At 43.4% G+C, this 16,131-nt stretch overlaps 1 protein-coding gene across 10 annotated transcripts in view; it reads left to right on the forward strand.

Annotated features, from left to right (window-relative positions):
• The window catches only part of ANKRD28 (ankyrin repeat domain 28), a 155,162-nt gene that overhangs the window by 96,151 nt on the left and 42,880 nt on the right, over positions 1-16,131 (forward strand). For 5 of the 10 annotated variants that reach the window (XR_004323315.1, XM_032489075.1, XM_032489094.1 and 2 more), the window contains 3 exons: positions 7,936-8,006; positions 13,576-13,776; positions 15,038-15,125. Coding sequence is in view for 9 of the 10 variants with exons in the window: in XM_032489075.1 (XP_032344966.1) it covers positions 7,936-8,006; positions 13,576-13,776; positions 15,038-15,125 (360 nt within the window). In the remaining variant the exon portion in view is untranslated. The remainder of the gene's footprint in view (positions 1-7,935; positions 8,007-13,575; positions 13,777-15,037; positions 15,126-16,131) is intronic. The other 5 variants (XM_032489106.1, XM_032489133.1, XM_032489138.1 and 2 more) reach the window with 1 other exon arrangement.

Raw genomic sequence — 16,131 nt, forward strand, 5'->3', positions numbered from 1 at the left:
TTCTAGCACTGAGTGAAAGTCTTGTATCGAGCTCTTATGTGCTTACCATTCCGTCCCCCAGCACACTCCACTCCTAGTCAGTTCTCCTCTGCCTTCATGCCTGCAGGATTCAGTTCTTTATCCCTGAAATTCATACTGACTTTCCTAGGCTAACTTTGTTGATTAGAGTGTAATTTTGTCTTTGCATTTAGGTTAGGCTGCTTCCTTTTACTTATCCTTCATTCTGTCAACAAATATTAAATAAGCATGTCTGCATAGCCGGTGTTATCTAGGTGCTGTGGGTAGAGCAGTGAATGAAATCAGTGAAGTCCCAGCCTTTGTGGAGCTTCTGTTCTAATGGGGAGATAGTAACAGGCTGATGGATAGTTTGTTTTGTGGTGATAATTGCTATGAAAAAATTAAAGGAATAGTAAGTATGTTGGGTGGGGGTCAGTTGCTATTTTATATTGGGTTACCAGGAAAAAATTCAGTGACATTCGAGGAGATAATTGAAGGAAGTAAGGAGGCGAGCCTTGCATATGGTGCAGATATTTAGTGGAAACTGAGAGGAGAGCAGGAGCAGACGCCAGGAGGTGTAGCATGCTTGGAAGCAAGTGAAAAAAAGTCGAAGGAGATAAAGCAGAGGTGGGGAGTTTCCAGGTGAAGACTTGCTTTGGCCCCTAAAGAGATGTGGAAAACCAGTGGTGAGTTTTGGGGTGGGGGACATAGGGTGACCTAGGTTTCTGAAGAGTCACTCTGGCGGGGGAGGGGGTGGCTCGGTGGTGGAGCGCATGCTTAGCACGCACGAGGTCCTGGGTCCGATCCCCAGCACCTCCATTAACAACAACAACAAAGATGCACTCTGCCTGTGGCTTCAGATTCTTGACTGCCTTTTAAGACTGTCCTGCTTTTTTGTTGTTTCTAGGATTTTATCTGTAACTGCTGTATTTCCCTTTTCTCTTTCCTGAGCCCCGCCAGCTCTCATCTCTTTGTGTTGGCTTACCTCTTTCTTGGAGCTCTTCTTTGACATCTCTGTTCAGCTTAATTTCTCTGAAGTTGTGTATAAACAACGGTTCACAAATTCATCCTCTCCTTTCCTGGGGTAATTTCTTTCAGATACATGTACCTATTAACTCAGTTTACTGTGCTTTCTTTCGTGTATTTCTGCTCTAGTCCTGTGCTGAATCCCTCACAATTCTTAACACATCATTGAGGAATCTGTTTCCTTCCAGGGCAGCTGTTCACTGAAGAACAGAGCGGGTGGGGCAAGGCACGAGCATCACACCCGTCCATGTCTGCACGTGGCTCTCAGGCCAGGTTTGTTTTCTGTCCATCCCAGTGGCATCGCTCCCTTAGTCTCCACATCCTGCAGAGCTGGGGTGGCCCGGCAGCTCCTTGCATCTCAGGTTCTTAGGCAGTGACTCAATGGTGATGGGCTCCAGCCCTCCCTCTCCAGCAGCTCGGTCCCCCCTGTAGCACAGTCTCACCTTGTTCTGTGTTATGAAGGGAGCTTCTCCTGTGGATGACTTGTAAGATCATCTGAAGATCTCTTGGATGGGGAGGCCAGGCACACAGGCATACTCTTTTAGACAACTCGGTAGCCTTCCCAGGACCCGGGAAAGCTTCATTCAGCATCCTTCATTTTGGTACAGATTTCACTGTATCTGTTAGACATTCATAGTTTGATTAGTGGTTGTAACTGTTTTCTTGTATTGAAGATGGCATTCCTTCACAATCTTTTTTATATTTTGATGTGCTTTTCTTTTTTTAAGGGTGAAACTACTTATTCCCTCTAACCTAAGCTAAATTCATTAGAAATCAAATATTTATACATGGTGTATCTTCAAGATTTATGGATGAGGCATATAACTTTTGACATGTAGTATGTAATCAAACAAGTGACTCCTTCCACAGAATCTATAGCAACACCGGAGTCTGGTAGAATTAGTTTACAGTTATTATTGAACGAGGCAAAATACTAGAGCAGTGAGTGCTTGCTGTGTCTCAGGTGTTGTGTTAAATTTACTTTCATTTATGATCCCATTTTGTCCTCTTAACTCAGTGAAGGTATATTATTATAGACCAAGGAAATGAAAGCATTTAGAGATGAAGGTTGTACTGCTCAGAAAAGCTAGAGCCAGCATGCAGACCCCGGCTGTGTGACTACAGAGTTCCGTGTTTCTAACCCTGCTGTGGTCTGAGCCCCTCTGCCCCCACTATGGTCTACCCGCTCCGCCACCCCACCCCACACCTACTTAGCATTTAGTAACAGTTGTGTAGGCAGTGACTTTTGTTAAAGAACTTCTGTTTTAAGGACTAGATTTTTCTGGCTACCTACGTATGGATACTTTTATGGGAGCTATCCATTTAATGTTTGTATTTAAAACTACAGATTTACCAGTACCTCAGGCTGTTTCCAGCATGTGTTGGGTAGTGAAAAACGGTGTTGTGTGTTAGTCAGAAATCCATTTGATTGGCCTTTTTCAGCAAATTAAGTTCTTAATAAGGAAATATGAATGTTTCTGGTTTTAAGAATTGGACCTAAGGTATGTGACCCTTGAAAGCCTCCAGTGCTGATGTGTTAGTTTGCTGGGGATGCCAACAAGTTAGCACACGTTGAGTGACTTAAGCCACAGAATTTTTTTTTCTCACAGTTCTGGAGGCCAGAGTCCAAGGTCAAGGTGTTGGCAGGGTCAGTTGCTCCTGAGAGCTGTGGGAGAAGGAGCTGTTCTAGGATTTTCTCCTTGGCTTGTAAGTGACCACCTTCTCCTTATATCTTTCATCTGTTCATGTCAGTGTCCAAATTTCTTCTGTTCTTAAAGATCCAGTTGTACTGGATTCGGGCCCACCCTAAAAAATCCTCATTTCAATTTAGTTACCTCTGTGAAGATCTTATCTCCAAATAAGGTTGCATTTTGAGGTGCTGGGGTTAGGACTTCAACATATGAATTTGATGGTGCGGACACAGTTCAGTCCCAGCATCCAGTGTCCATTACCACCCTCTGAAGTGATAAAGTGCACCAGCTGGGGGTTTTTTGGGGGGTGAGGAGGAGTGGTAATCCAGCATCACAAGTGGGAAAGTGGAAATATAATTGCTTTGTGCTCCTTCTCCCAACCTGAAAACAGTCTGAAGCTTTGGCCACTGCTTTTGGTAGTCAGCCGAGGGAAAGCGTTCTCTGCAGCTTGAGGAGATGCTTAACGTGCTTGGCGCCTGGCCCAGCTCGCTGGGTGTGGATTCTCCTCTGCGGCTTAGGAGCAGAGAAGAGAGCTATTCCCTGCAGGCAGAAGTTTTAGAAAATTATTAGCGGGACTGTAATTACTACAAACACATAGGAAAATGGTGTCAACTCTCAAGTACATACCCTGTGTCAGAGGTCACAAGACTTTGAACGTCAGAGGTCGCACAGACGCTAGCAGCTGCTCAGCCCCCCTCCCATGTGGAGGCTGCGTGTGAGCACGTGCGGGGAGAGGGCAGCTGTGCTGCAGCATGGCTTTATTTGCAGAGTAGGTGGCTGGCACCCTGTGGGCTGTGGTTTGGAGAGCCCCAGTATTGATTCCCTATTTAAGGTTAAATTAGGGCAAGGTATTTATTATGCATGAAATAATTTATTCTGAGTATTTCTAAATAGCTTGGAGTGTTATAACTGGAAATGGGTCTTAGAGGTCATTCACCACAACTCTTGTCTTACTGACAACTGAGATTCAGAAATCAACAGATTGGCAGGTACTGGTGGGGGTGAGATTAGGGAGAAGACAGGTGCATCGGTCGTCCCGCAGAATGAGGACTGGAGTCAGATGGGAGCCCCCCTCGACAAGGACACGCGTGCACCTCAGGCTGATGTACGCAAACCAGACTTTATTTTTTTATTAATTACTTTCTGTTTTACCTCCTCATGACTTAGGCATGTATCTAATCTGGAAACCTTACCTTAAATATCTTTTTTCTTAAAAAAAAAAAAACTATTGTTTTGGAGTACATTTACATGTGTGAATTAGTAAATGAAAGCGTTGGGTGAAAGGAGGCAGGTTATCTGAGTTTTTCTGTATAATCTCAACTGTGGTGTCGGGTGGACACGACCAGCCTGTTTGGGTGACCCTGCGGTTGATTTCTGCCTTGTTCGTTTTCTTGTTTTAACATGTTAGAAACCTATAATCACATCTCTACTCTGGGAAGGAGAATCCAAATGTAGATGTTTCCTGTGGAATAAGTTGTGGCTGCTTATTTATCATAAGCTAGAGCTCAGCTGATCTCTCTGGATTTGTGGGGAAAGGCAGTGAAGGAAGTATTTGACTTACACAGTTGGGCAGAAGAACCTTGGATTGAACGAGATACACTCCTCGCGATGAATGGTTTTCTGTAATGTTGGGTCGCGGTGGTTGTCAGTGACATCAGCTTCAAAGTGCCATCTTCACAGTCTTGGGCTTCTGAGTGGGACTCCTATCACAGGGCCTCCAGTAACCTGGTGTGACACTTGACGTGGCCCTGCTGTTTTGTTTTCTGTTTTAATGATTAGGAAATAGTAAAGAAATTAATCTTTTCTTGATGACTTAGTCATCCTTCTATGCACTGCCAGGTAGAGGGCACCTGCTGATGCCACCGGAGCTGGCACATTTGGTTTTACTTCGCTGTGCGAGGACTGTTTTGTATTTTAAGTAGATAGGGTTTCTTTCTTTCCTTTCCCTTCCTTCCTCCCTTCCACCTCCCCCTCCTCTTCATCTTCCCCTCCCCTCTTCCTCCCCCTCCTCTTTCCCTCCCCTCTTCCTCCCCTCTGTCTTCCCCTCCCCTTCTCTAGCTCTCCCTCCCTCCTTCCGTCTTCCTGTCTCATCTCCACTCTTAGTCCTATGTCTAGCTTTCAGCCGTTGGATTAGTTAACTTTACCCTGGAAATGCCTTTTCTGTTACTGTAATGGCTTGTAGTTGGTGTTTATGGATATGTAGCTAATTTTGGAGCTCTGTGTGTGCGACAGAAGTCTGGTTACCCTCAGAGACTCCACATGAGATGAGCCTTGGTAGCCTGGATATCTGACGTGCGCTGCGTGTTTACTGCCCTTAAGCCATTTTTTCATTTTACAGCCAGCGTCTGCTCTTTTAGTGGGCACTGGTGTGCCGTGTCTGTTAATATATAAGGCACGTACTAATTCACCCATGTGGCAGGGGAGATACTTGTATTGTGCTCAGAGAGAGAGCCCAGCCGTTTCTCACCTGCTTGCCCTTTCACTTCCAAGGAATTAAGCTATTTGATTAGTGTTATTAGAAGAAAGATGATTTAATGAAATATGAGTGTCTTGTGAGAAAGGTTGTGATCAGATGTCTAAAATCCCACTGCTGATCTTCCAGCAGATAAGTATCTTCAGAATCTGAAAAGAACAGTCCAAAGTTTTTATCCCATTATCTACTTGTTGCAAGTAGCAGCATGATGTGTCCTCATGAAGCATGAAGCCATTGGTGGACTCTTGGTTGTAGTCACCTATGTTTTGATGAAATTAACTGTGATTTTGTTATTAAAAGTAAAGAGAAAGAAAGACTACTTAATTAATTATTGTAACTTAAAATGGAAGAATGAAGCCAGCAGAGTTTTTGCTTTGGGCTGCCAAATGCACTGTGAAGATTAGACTTCCCTCCTTCAGTTGTCTGTCTGATAATCCGTATCCACAAGAAAGACAGACTGTCCTTACCCTCTTGCTCCTTTTAATTTTTTTCTTTGCACTAGAAGCCAAATTCTTGGACTGTTTTTTGTGACCGCTCCTTTTATTTCCTCTTAAATACAGTTCACTTTTTGAAGATGCGGTGTTTCCTTTTCATTTCAGAGTTGAAGTATGCGTATGTTCACAGGTGCACAGCCCCAGTGGAGCTGCCTTCAGTCCTGTCCCCTGTCACACCAGCCGCTCCTCCCTGCCCCCACCACCAGCACACACACACACACACAGGCAGCTGCTGCTCCCAGTGTCTCAGCTTTCCTGAGGATTTCCTTTTTCTGCGTAAAAGTAAAGAATAACATTCATACAGTTCTTACTTGCTGCTCTTTTTACTTTTTATTGCTCGGATCTTTGCCAGCGCATAGAGATCATCCTCATTTTGGGGACAGCTGCACTGTGCTTCCTTGTCTGTTAATAACCTTGAATCAGACACTGACCCTGCCCAGGTCGGAGGCCGGCCATCAGGCCTCAGTCTTCTCTCCCCTTGTCTTTCCAGTGTGCTTCTCACTTCTGAGTGTCTGTGTCGCTGCCCTTCAGGCCTTGGTGCCAGGACTTGCCCTCCTGCTGTGCACGTAGGTACAGGCTCACAGAAAGAGGTGCAGGCGCTCTAGAGAACCGTTCAAGTTCCAAGCGACGGGGGTGGAGAAGGAAGGGGCCCGGCCTTCTGACCCGTGAGCACGTCAGGCGCTGGGCTGACTGTGCCTCGCACCCAGCACGAACGCTGGCCTCGCCGTCATCAGGCAGCCTGTGTTGTCACCGTCCGGTCTCCGCAGGACCTGGCGGGGAGTTGTGCAGATGTGTATTACGTGAACAGACCACTCTCTCTACCTGATTCTGTATTTTGCTGAATCCCTTTGTTTCACCCAAAGCCTTAGGCCACCTTGAAAGCTCTCCTACTGGTTCGTGATTCTTTGAGTGTCCTCACCGTCCCTGCCCACGGAGAGTTCTGCTCTCAAATTTCAGCTGCTGCCTTTGTGGACAATCCTACACCTGCATTTCATTCCTTTTCTCTCATGTTGAGGACTTTTAAAGTCTACCTGTAACATATGTGTGCTGTGTGTGTACCAGTACGTTGGTTATGTGTTAATCTTTGTAACAGTATTAGGAGATGCGTCTTGTATGTGAAGAAACAGGTTCAGAGGGATCACACAGCCAGTTAGGGACCTGCAGCTAGTCTCTGTGGGGGCCATAACTTGGACTCACTGCACTTGAATATTCCCTAGAACCTCACAAAGCAGAGAATGTGTGAACAGTAGGTCGTCTGAGTCTGTCCTTGGTGCGGCTAGAGTTGGCCGACGTTGAGCAGCTTCTGCAGCTGCATTTCATCATCTAGAAAGTAAGGAGGTTGGACTAGGTATCTGAAGCCTCTGCCCACTGCTAGTTACGGTTCTAGGTGGAAGTCTAGGATTGCCTGCAGTGCCCTTCTGAGGGCCGGGGCCGTTTCTACTTACAGGGGTCCTGCAGTGAGTGCGCTGCTTCTGTTTGGTTCAGATTTAAGCATGAAACCAGTGGATTTTACCTAGGCGATAGATCCCCCCTCAAATTATGTAATACACTTTTTGTTTTAGGAGGTGTATTTCCATTTTACTAAGGATAGGTTTTGTCCATTGGCTTATGATTTTTAAAAAACTGTACATAGTTGATTTGTTTTTGTCATTTTTTAAAAATTATTACATCTTGGAACCTGAAAAGACATGGGGTTGGTTTCTTTCTTTCTTTCTTAACTTTTTGTCCCTTAGTTTATAGTCATTGTTTCTGTTTAATAAAATAACTCTATAGTACCAATGCATTTTTAATCATCAGTGGAAAACTGTTTTCTTATTATTACGTTGCTTCATGACATGATGCATTAATTAGTAAAGAAATACAATGAAGGCTTTGTAATAGTCAATGTTTTGTGTCTAAGTATTCCTGTTCATTTAAGTATCTGAGTTTTTAACATACATTCTCAAGTGGAGTCTGATTTTCACATCGGATATGCTCTGTATAAAGGTGGCTTTTCTAGCCTATTATAAAATGATGTTTATTTGATTCTTAATAAAAAGAGCTAATACCTTATTGGGTAATTACATCAATTAAAAAGGATAATTTTGTTTTATAATTTAAGGGTCATTTATTAGCAGAAAGTATAAAAAAGTGCAGTACTACTTTTTCAGTTGTTATTCATCCAATTTGGACTATATGTAACTATTATTTCAAGAGATTTACTTAAAATATTTTATGCAAAATATTTCAATTTATTTTTTTCTTCTTGTTGCAGGAGCTAGAGTTAATGCCAAAGACAGCAAATGGTTGACACCTTTACACAGAGCAGTTGCATCTTGTAGTGAGGTATGAAATTTCTCTCAGTAAATATATTGTATATGAAATCATTAAGTAGGCCTGCCTGTGAGCCCATATTCAAGTTCTCTATTTTCAAAAAAGGAAAAAACAACTGAAAATACCTAGACTGGTCATTTTTTTACTTTGGAATTTGTACAAACCAAGTTAATTGCTCCATTTCCCTTTTCTGACTAAGGCCTCGTAGAGCTTCTAAAGTAGCAGAGAACTGAAGGCACTCCTTCTACACTTCCTACAAGAGAGAAATTATTTTTCTATTGTATAAATTCTTCATGGCTTTTCTCTACTGGTTCACAGTAGCCCTAATAGATGTGTCACAGAGGTTCTGCTGGTTGCGATTGAGAGAGAGTTTCAGCAGCGTGTAAAGACTAATTGAAATATCAAGCACTGAAATGAGCTTCGGAAACATTGCTTGATCTCACATTTTGCCACTTCTAAATGTATAACCTTAAAATACGTTAGGTGTCGTGTGAGGAAGAACAATTCCTCATTTCTGGTATAGTTGTAATCCTGTGTGTTGTTTGCTCTTCAAGACAAGTGACGTTTCTGGAGACCGTTCATCTTTATCTTTCATATCTTCCAGTCCTCATGACATCCTGGTAGGTTAGATGTTTTCAGGGAACTGTGTAGTTAATGATTTGCCAGAAACGACTTAGCTGTTGAGTGGTAGAGGTGAGACAAAAACGTGGACCCTTTTTTTTTCTGTCACTTTACCACCTTTCTGAAATGGATGGGGGCTTTTTACAAATGCATTGTGCCCAGAGCTCCCCTTTTACCTCTTAAAATAATGATGCTTATTGAAAATTTGTTTAAATAATTTAAAATATAAAAGTGTGTGACTGTATAAATTTAACGTTTTCTTTAGTTAGCCACATGGTAGGAGACAAGGAAGTGTAGCTACTGGTCCTTCTCCCCATCTTGGGACCCAGTAGCTCTGCAGAAGGAGAGGGAACGCTCGGGCCTCAGGAGGGGTTTCCTTGAGAAACCGGGGGAACGCCTGTCTCTTCATCCTCCCTTGTAGTCCTTATTGTGAGGCACAACTGGAGCCCAGAACAGGAGCTGGGCAGGTGCAGAGACGTGGAGCAGAGGAGGGCTGGCAGGGACTGCAGACCCTGCAGCCTGTTAGCTGGAAGCCCCAGTCGGGGCAAGAGGGGAGGTGGCAGGAGTCCCTGGTGATGAACTGCGGGGCTTGGAGAAACTGCCTTCAGATGTCACCTGCCACTTTCTGGCTGTGTGATCTTGGGCAGCTCTGGGAATCCCGAAAACTAAGGCATTAACCAGAAACCTGGGAACTCTGAAATTTGTGAGTGAGTCATACTTACCTATTTTTTGGTATGACTCTTAGGAATATGACTTAAATTTAGTAGAGTTTTGCCAAATTAAATCATTAGAAAGCACACTTTATATATTTATAGAAACAGAGCAAAAATTCTTAAAGAAAATAATTATGTTAGAGGCAGATTGCAAGTTCTGCTCAGAGACCTGATTGCTGATTTTTAAAAACTATGTCCTTAGCCTGAACTTAAGGGCCAACTGTGGGCTAGAAGGCAGTGGACCCCAATACGTTTAAGTTTCAACTTTTCAGCCTTAAATTAAGTTTAGGCTTTTCATCTTAAAAATTACTCAGCTACTTAGTATTATTACTCTTCTGTAGGATTATGAGAAACAACCATAAAATATGACCATTCTATAAAAATATAACTTCTGTAAACCCTGATCCCTGGGGATTATTTTTCTTTTAAAAAGAAAATCTCATAATTAGCAAAACTGCTAGGAAACTTAGTCAAGGTTATCGGTTTCACTGGTGTTCTTTTCATGATTCCTGTTCCATCCTGAGAGTGAAAGAGCTGTACACACTTCATTTAATAAAAAACATAACCACAGAGGAATATGTAAAAGGCAAAACTTTAGATAGCTTTTGTTTTATGTTTTGAGATACCATGAGAGGAGTAAGCCCTACGGAAGATTGGAGTGTCTTCTCAATTCTCCCAGGGACAGAGATGGTAACATCATTGCAGACACGTCGTGGGGACGTTAACTCATCACAGACAGCAGATGTCTTAAGGCTTAGTTTCTTCACTGAACTCGGGTTGAGAAAGACTGCCTCGGGTTAACTGTCCCAAGCCCCCAGCTCTCCTGCAGTCACGTGGTTCCCACACACCCAGCCAGACACCCAGCCGGTCGTGTTGCCCGGCTCTCTTGTCCTTTTTCCACCACTGATTTGTGACTGTCATTCTCCCAGGGGAGCATAAAATTCAACTCTCTGTAAATGCTGAGTATTCTTCTGAATAAATCAGTTTCTGAGTATTAGAGCTTTTTGTGTTTGTTTTTTTTTTTTAAGAAGCCACATCACACTACATCCTCTGAAAGATAGGTTTTTTTTTTTAAATACCTCAACTCCAGGAATTAACATTTTAGTTAGATGTCGATAATTGAGTTTAAAATACGCTACCACGTGAGACATTAGTGGTCCATTGCAACATGGTGGTTATTTGCAAATGTATTAGCCTTTTTCTTCCTGTGTCTGACCCCAAGCTATGAATAGATACTCTCTGGATACGATTGTTTAACCTTTTGTTATCGCCACATCCCCGTATTTCGTAGTCTTATGTAGATCAATGTCAGAGGATAATTGCTTGGATGGTTTTTTCAAGGCACACCTGCAGCATTTCTTACATGTACATACCCTCTGATAATGGAAAAATTGGGATCAAGGTTACTCTGGTAATATTGTCATTAGTGACACTAGGTGTACCGTTGATTATCCCTACATTAATGTTTTTCTAAATGCTTTTAATGTGTTCATAATAAAACCTAGAATTTTACTAAGTTATAACGTCAGGCTTATTGGTTTGTAATTTCCAGAAATTCACCCTTTTTGGTGTGTTTTTATGTCTCCTATCTTTACAGATTTCTTGAATTTTCTTTAAGTTTTCAAAGATCACTGTTACTGTGATATGGCACTAACTTCTGAGTGGTAGATGGTGGGTGTATTAGTCAGGTTGGGCTGTCGTAACAAAATACCATAGACTGGGTGATTTAAACAGCAGAAATTCATTTTCTCACAGTCTGGAGGCTAGAAGTCCCAGGTCAAGGCCCAGCAGGGTCATTTTCTGATGAGGACGCTTTCTGGCTTGCAGACAGCTGCCTTCTCGCTGTGTCTTCACATGGTGGAGAGAGAGGAGGGGGAGTCTCTCCTCCTCGTCTTAAGAAGCCACCAGTCGTGTCAGGTTAGGGCCCCTCCCTTACGGTCTCATTTAGCTTTACCTCCTCAAGACCCTCTCTACAAATACAGTCACACTGGGGGACTGGGGCTTCCGTATATGGATTATAGGGGTACACAGTTAGTCCCCAGCAGTGGGGTTGGGGTCGTTGTGTGTAAATGGCTCCCTCGGGTGTCGTCTTGCCCTCCCTCAACCGTAAAATGGATTTATTCTTGCTTTTCTGGGAAACAAAAGAATAGTTTTGATTTTTCTGTTCTTGCTAATGGAACATAAATATTCCACACCTTTCAGAAACTTTAAGCTGTGCATTGTGAATTCTAGAGTGAGAGTAATTAAGGCAAGCCTGGCATCCATAGTATGCTTTGTTTGCCCAGTTTACCCAATTATATGTTCTTCATTTTGTTTTTAATTATTTTCAGGTACATCTGTTAACATCCCTGCTGACACTTCCTACTGTGGTGTTAGTTTTATCCCCGAAGTCACGGTACACCCTCTTGGGGATGAGGCTGGAGAATTCTGGTAGTGTTTGTGTTTGTACCTTGTTCTCCATAATTTTGAGTACATATTCCTCTATTTTCCCCCCGTATTCCTTTTTTTTTAAATTGACGTATGATTTATAGTAAAATGCACAGATTTTTAAGTGCGTAGTCTGAGTTTTGGCAGAGGTATCCACCCATGTAAGCTTTCCCCACTCGAGAGGTAGAAGATTCCATCACTGCAGCAAGTTCCCTTACGTCTCTTTTCAGTCAGTCCCCAGAGGCAGCCACTGTTCTGATTTCTCTCACAATTGGGTAACTTTGCCTATTCTAGAATTTTATGAAAATGGGATCATAACACTCTGTGTCTTGACTTAACGTTCGTCCGTATTGTTCTGCGCCTTAACGGTTGGCTCCTTTTCTGTTGCAAGTAGTGTTTCATGTATGGACGTATGGCAGTTTATCTGTTTCCCTGTAGGTGGACACGTACATTTCTTGGTTTTGACTCTTATGAATAAACAAAGCTGCCGTGAACATTCTTAGATGGGTCTTTTAAACTCTCTCATGGGTAAATAGCCGGAGTGGGGTTGGGGTGTAGGACAGGCCTCCGTGTGTCCTTGATTAGCTACTTAGCAGGTCGATAGACTGGTGGACATCCCTCCAGTCTGGCCGGGCTTGTGCTGTTTCTCATATTTCAAACAGTTCCAATTACTTTTCATTTCAAAGGCTTTAAAGGCTATGTGTGAATCATGAATAATTCAGTCTTCTTGCTGCTTTGCGTATTTATGGTTATTTTAACCTTTTGAATGCTTGTCATGCACATCAGCTTCCTTTGCAGCAGCCCTGAGATGAGTGGTGGGCAGGTGGTGTTTCCCCTCTTGGCTGAGAAGAAAACCAAGGATCAGTTTTACTAGACTAGGAAAGTTACGCCTTGTAAACGACAGAACTGAGATGATTCTGTTCTGGTTCTGGTGCTTTTCGTTTCATGTGTTGTTTGTTGTTCATCTGCCAAAAATTGGAGTATCACTGTAAGGGGGAAATTTTTGCTAAGTCATTTCTGATTATATTGCTTAATATTGATGGCTTACTGGATTCCTTGCGAGCTTGCCCTGAGTCCAGTTTGTGGGTATGTTGTGAAGTTCTCCTTGTCCTTCTGAGAGGCCAGTTCCTTTGAACAGGAAACTCTTAATTTGCCTTGTTTACACCGACTTTCCCACCAGGCAGCGTCACAGCGAAGGCTTAACTCTCTCCCTCCCTCTCTCCCTCTCTCTCTCCTCTCTCTCTCTCTCTCTCTCTCTCTCTCTCTTTCCCCCCGTCCCTCTCTCTCTCCCTCCCTCTCTTTCTCTCTCTCTCTCTCTCTCATGAACTAGATGCTAGTGACTTTTCATTTTGTAAAATATACCTTGTGTAACACTTTAGGAAATAGTATGCTTTACATTTTTATATATTTAATAGCAAAACGATAAATCTACTTTTTAAAGCTCTTGAAAGTATAAATTAATCATATCTCACCATCTAGAAAAAAAGAAATAATGAATGTGTTTGAAGAACATTCGTCAGTTTTTCTTCTTGTACATTTTGATGAATATTGTTATGCCTTTAATTGGAGGATGGAAAGGGGAACGTTTTATCTTGATGCATCTTACGTAGCTCTGACTACTGCCTTCAGTTCAGAGTATTTTGTTTTCTGGCTTATTTATAGCAGGTTCTACTAGAACCGTATTTCCCCAATAAATTTTATTTCATATATATATATATATATATATATATATATATATATATATATATATATATATATATGCAGTTTCTAAACCTGTCAGCTCATTTGTCTTGATTAACTTATGTCTTCGTATGTTTTAGGAAGCAGTTCAGGTACTTTTGAAGCATTCTGCAGATGTGAACGCTCGAGACAAAAACTGGCAAACCCCTTTACACATAGCAGCTGCTAATAAAGCTGTCAAGTGCGCGGAAGCTTTGGTGCCCCTGCTGAGTAACGTAAACGTGTCCGATCGAGCAGGGAGGACTGCACTGCATCATGCAGCTTTCAGCGGACACGGAGAGGTAGGTGGTGTCCAGGTAGACGATGATTCTCTCCCTGCACCGCCCCCCACGCCGTTTATTAATGAGCTTGCCTTTTTTAGCCATTCATCAGTCCGCAGTAAAAGCAAACAAAAATACCTATCTTGCTAATTTTTATCTAGTTTTGCCTTTAGCAAATCCTCAGACGTCTTTTCATGTTCATTCATGACACAGCTTTCTCAAATTGAGAAATTGATCAAATTCAGCCTCTGCACTTGAATTTCATGGTCACCCTGGGGAGACAAAGGAGAAGGCAGGCAGCTATACACAGTGTGAAGTGTGTTCTCTCGTCGTTGTGGGAAAAAGTATCTAGGAAGACAGAGCGGCTTTGTTGTCCAGAAAGAGGAGCAAAGGAAGGCAGAGCATAGAAACATTTTCTTATAGTTTATCTTGAAAGTTGGGCCAGGAATTCTTTGATGACTGACCATCAGAAGAAAACAGTTGAAGAAAATGAGTATTTAGTTCTCTGATACAACAAGCTTTGGCTAATGTGAGGTGTTGTCCCAGCCCAGAGCAGACTCGTGTGTCCGTAGAAGACGCAAGGGAGCCCGGAGCCCAGAGGTGGCAGGGCCTGGGAGGCTGGCGGGTCCAGCCCCCGCGTCTGCCGCAGACCCAGACTCCGAGGGGAGGTGACGCCGGCTTCCCAGGGCTGAGCGCCACTGCAGTGGTCCTCGCTGTCCTCCTCTGCCTTTGCGACAGAGAGAGTTCTTGCCTCCCTTGCCGTTCAGGTCCCTAGATGAGTCCCTTTTGCACATCTGGAGTGCCCTTTCCAGCACTGGGGGGGGCTATTCTCGGTACATTCTGAGGTCAGTGGGCTGTGCAGTGACCTTCAGGTCTAATCATGTTCTAGACACTGCATTTGTGTTTGAGTTAAGTTTAAGATGTTTCTGGGATCAGAATGCACTTTGAATTTCAGTAACACTTTGGGCTGTAAGGAGGAGGAGAACCTGTTGTTAAATATTCCGCCTTAGACTTTGCAGGTTTGTGCTTAGTTGTTCATAAAACACTGGGACACAAAATGGCATCTTTAAAAGACACCGATGCTTCAGCAACACTGAAACCTTTTTTCTCTGTTCTGTCCTGTTGTTTATTAAATGATGTTAAAGGGTCTTCATTGTGTAGTCCAGCTCCTTCAGATGCAGAAACCCCAGCGTGCAGAAGGTGGAGATGAGCAGTTGTCACGAGGGCTATTCAAGAACAGTTCTGATGAATTTTGATGAAACCGTGTTTATTTTTATTCCAGATGGTCAAACTGCTCCTGTCTAGAGGTGCCAATATTAATGCTTTTGACAAGAAAGATAGACGTGCTATCCATTGGGCAGCATATATGGGTATGTACTTTTTCAATGTATTTTTTGACATGATGTATTAAGGAAAAGTTAGGACATCTTAGTTCTTGCATTTGGTGGAACATGTCTCTTAGGACAGTAAGAAGTTACCTGATACCTGAGTTTGCTGCCCGCAGGGAACCAGCCTGGTGGTGAGAGAAGTTTGCCAAGACAGGAGTATGTTGGGTCCAGTTCTCCTGAAAGCTGTTTAAAATTAATTTGATGTACCTTCAAAGGGAGAGACTTCCTAGACACGGGCCTGGGGTGCAAAATTTAGGTTGGTGTTTACTAAAAGCCTGCTCGTACCATCCTGTACCCATCCTTGCTTGTGTGGGACTAGTAAGGCAGGAATTATGAAGATGTATTAAGAAGCCTATCATTTGGGGCAAAGCACTGGGCTAAATCGGCATCGTCACATATGACTTCTCCAACAGCAATTTCACAGAAAGAAACTGAGTCTTAGAGTAGAGGCTTTTCTGCTTTTAGCATCTTGAAAAGTCTTAGGATCTGCAGAATTGCACCCTGAATCTGACATTGCTCCTGTGAGACAGTCCTGGGGCAGCCGCAGCTCCACGCGCCCAGCGCTAACAAGTCATTAGTGGGCTCTTGCGGTACCTTGGACGCTTGGGGAGGAGGCAGATCAGCTGCCTCGGACACTGGAAATGCACAGGACAGGGTAGAGATGCTGGCTCGTGGGCGCTAAGACCAGCCCCAAACCTTACGAGTCCTGCAAGGCTGGGCCATGCCTGTGATTGTAGGGTGGGGGGGCATCCATGGATGCCTCTTAAAGTCGAGCTGAAGGAACCCCTCCTTTCCCAGAAGTCCCACTCTGCAGCTCTCCTGGCTTCTTGGGCTCAGGACAAGCCCTGTGTGGACAGACTGGGGAGACTGGTCACGCAGGGACGCTCACACTGACCGATGACAGTGACAAGCTGGCTGGCCCCCTCACAGGCACAGCTTCTCACTACTCCTTACTCTTGGTTTTGGTCTCTTCCTGTCTCTCACTTAA

Source organism: Camelus ferus, chromosome 1, assembly GCF_009834535.1.
Source record: "Camelus ferus isolate YT-003-E chromosome 1, BCGSAC_Cfer_1.0, whole genome shotgun sequence".
NCBI classification, from domain to species: Eukaryota; Metazoa; Chordata; class Mammalia; order Artiodactyla; family Camelidae; genus Camelus; species Camelus ferus.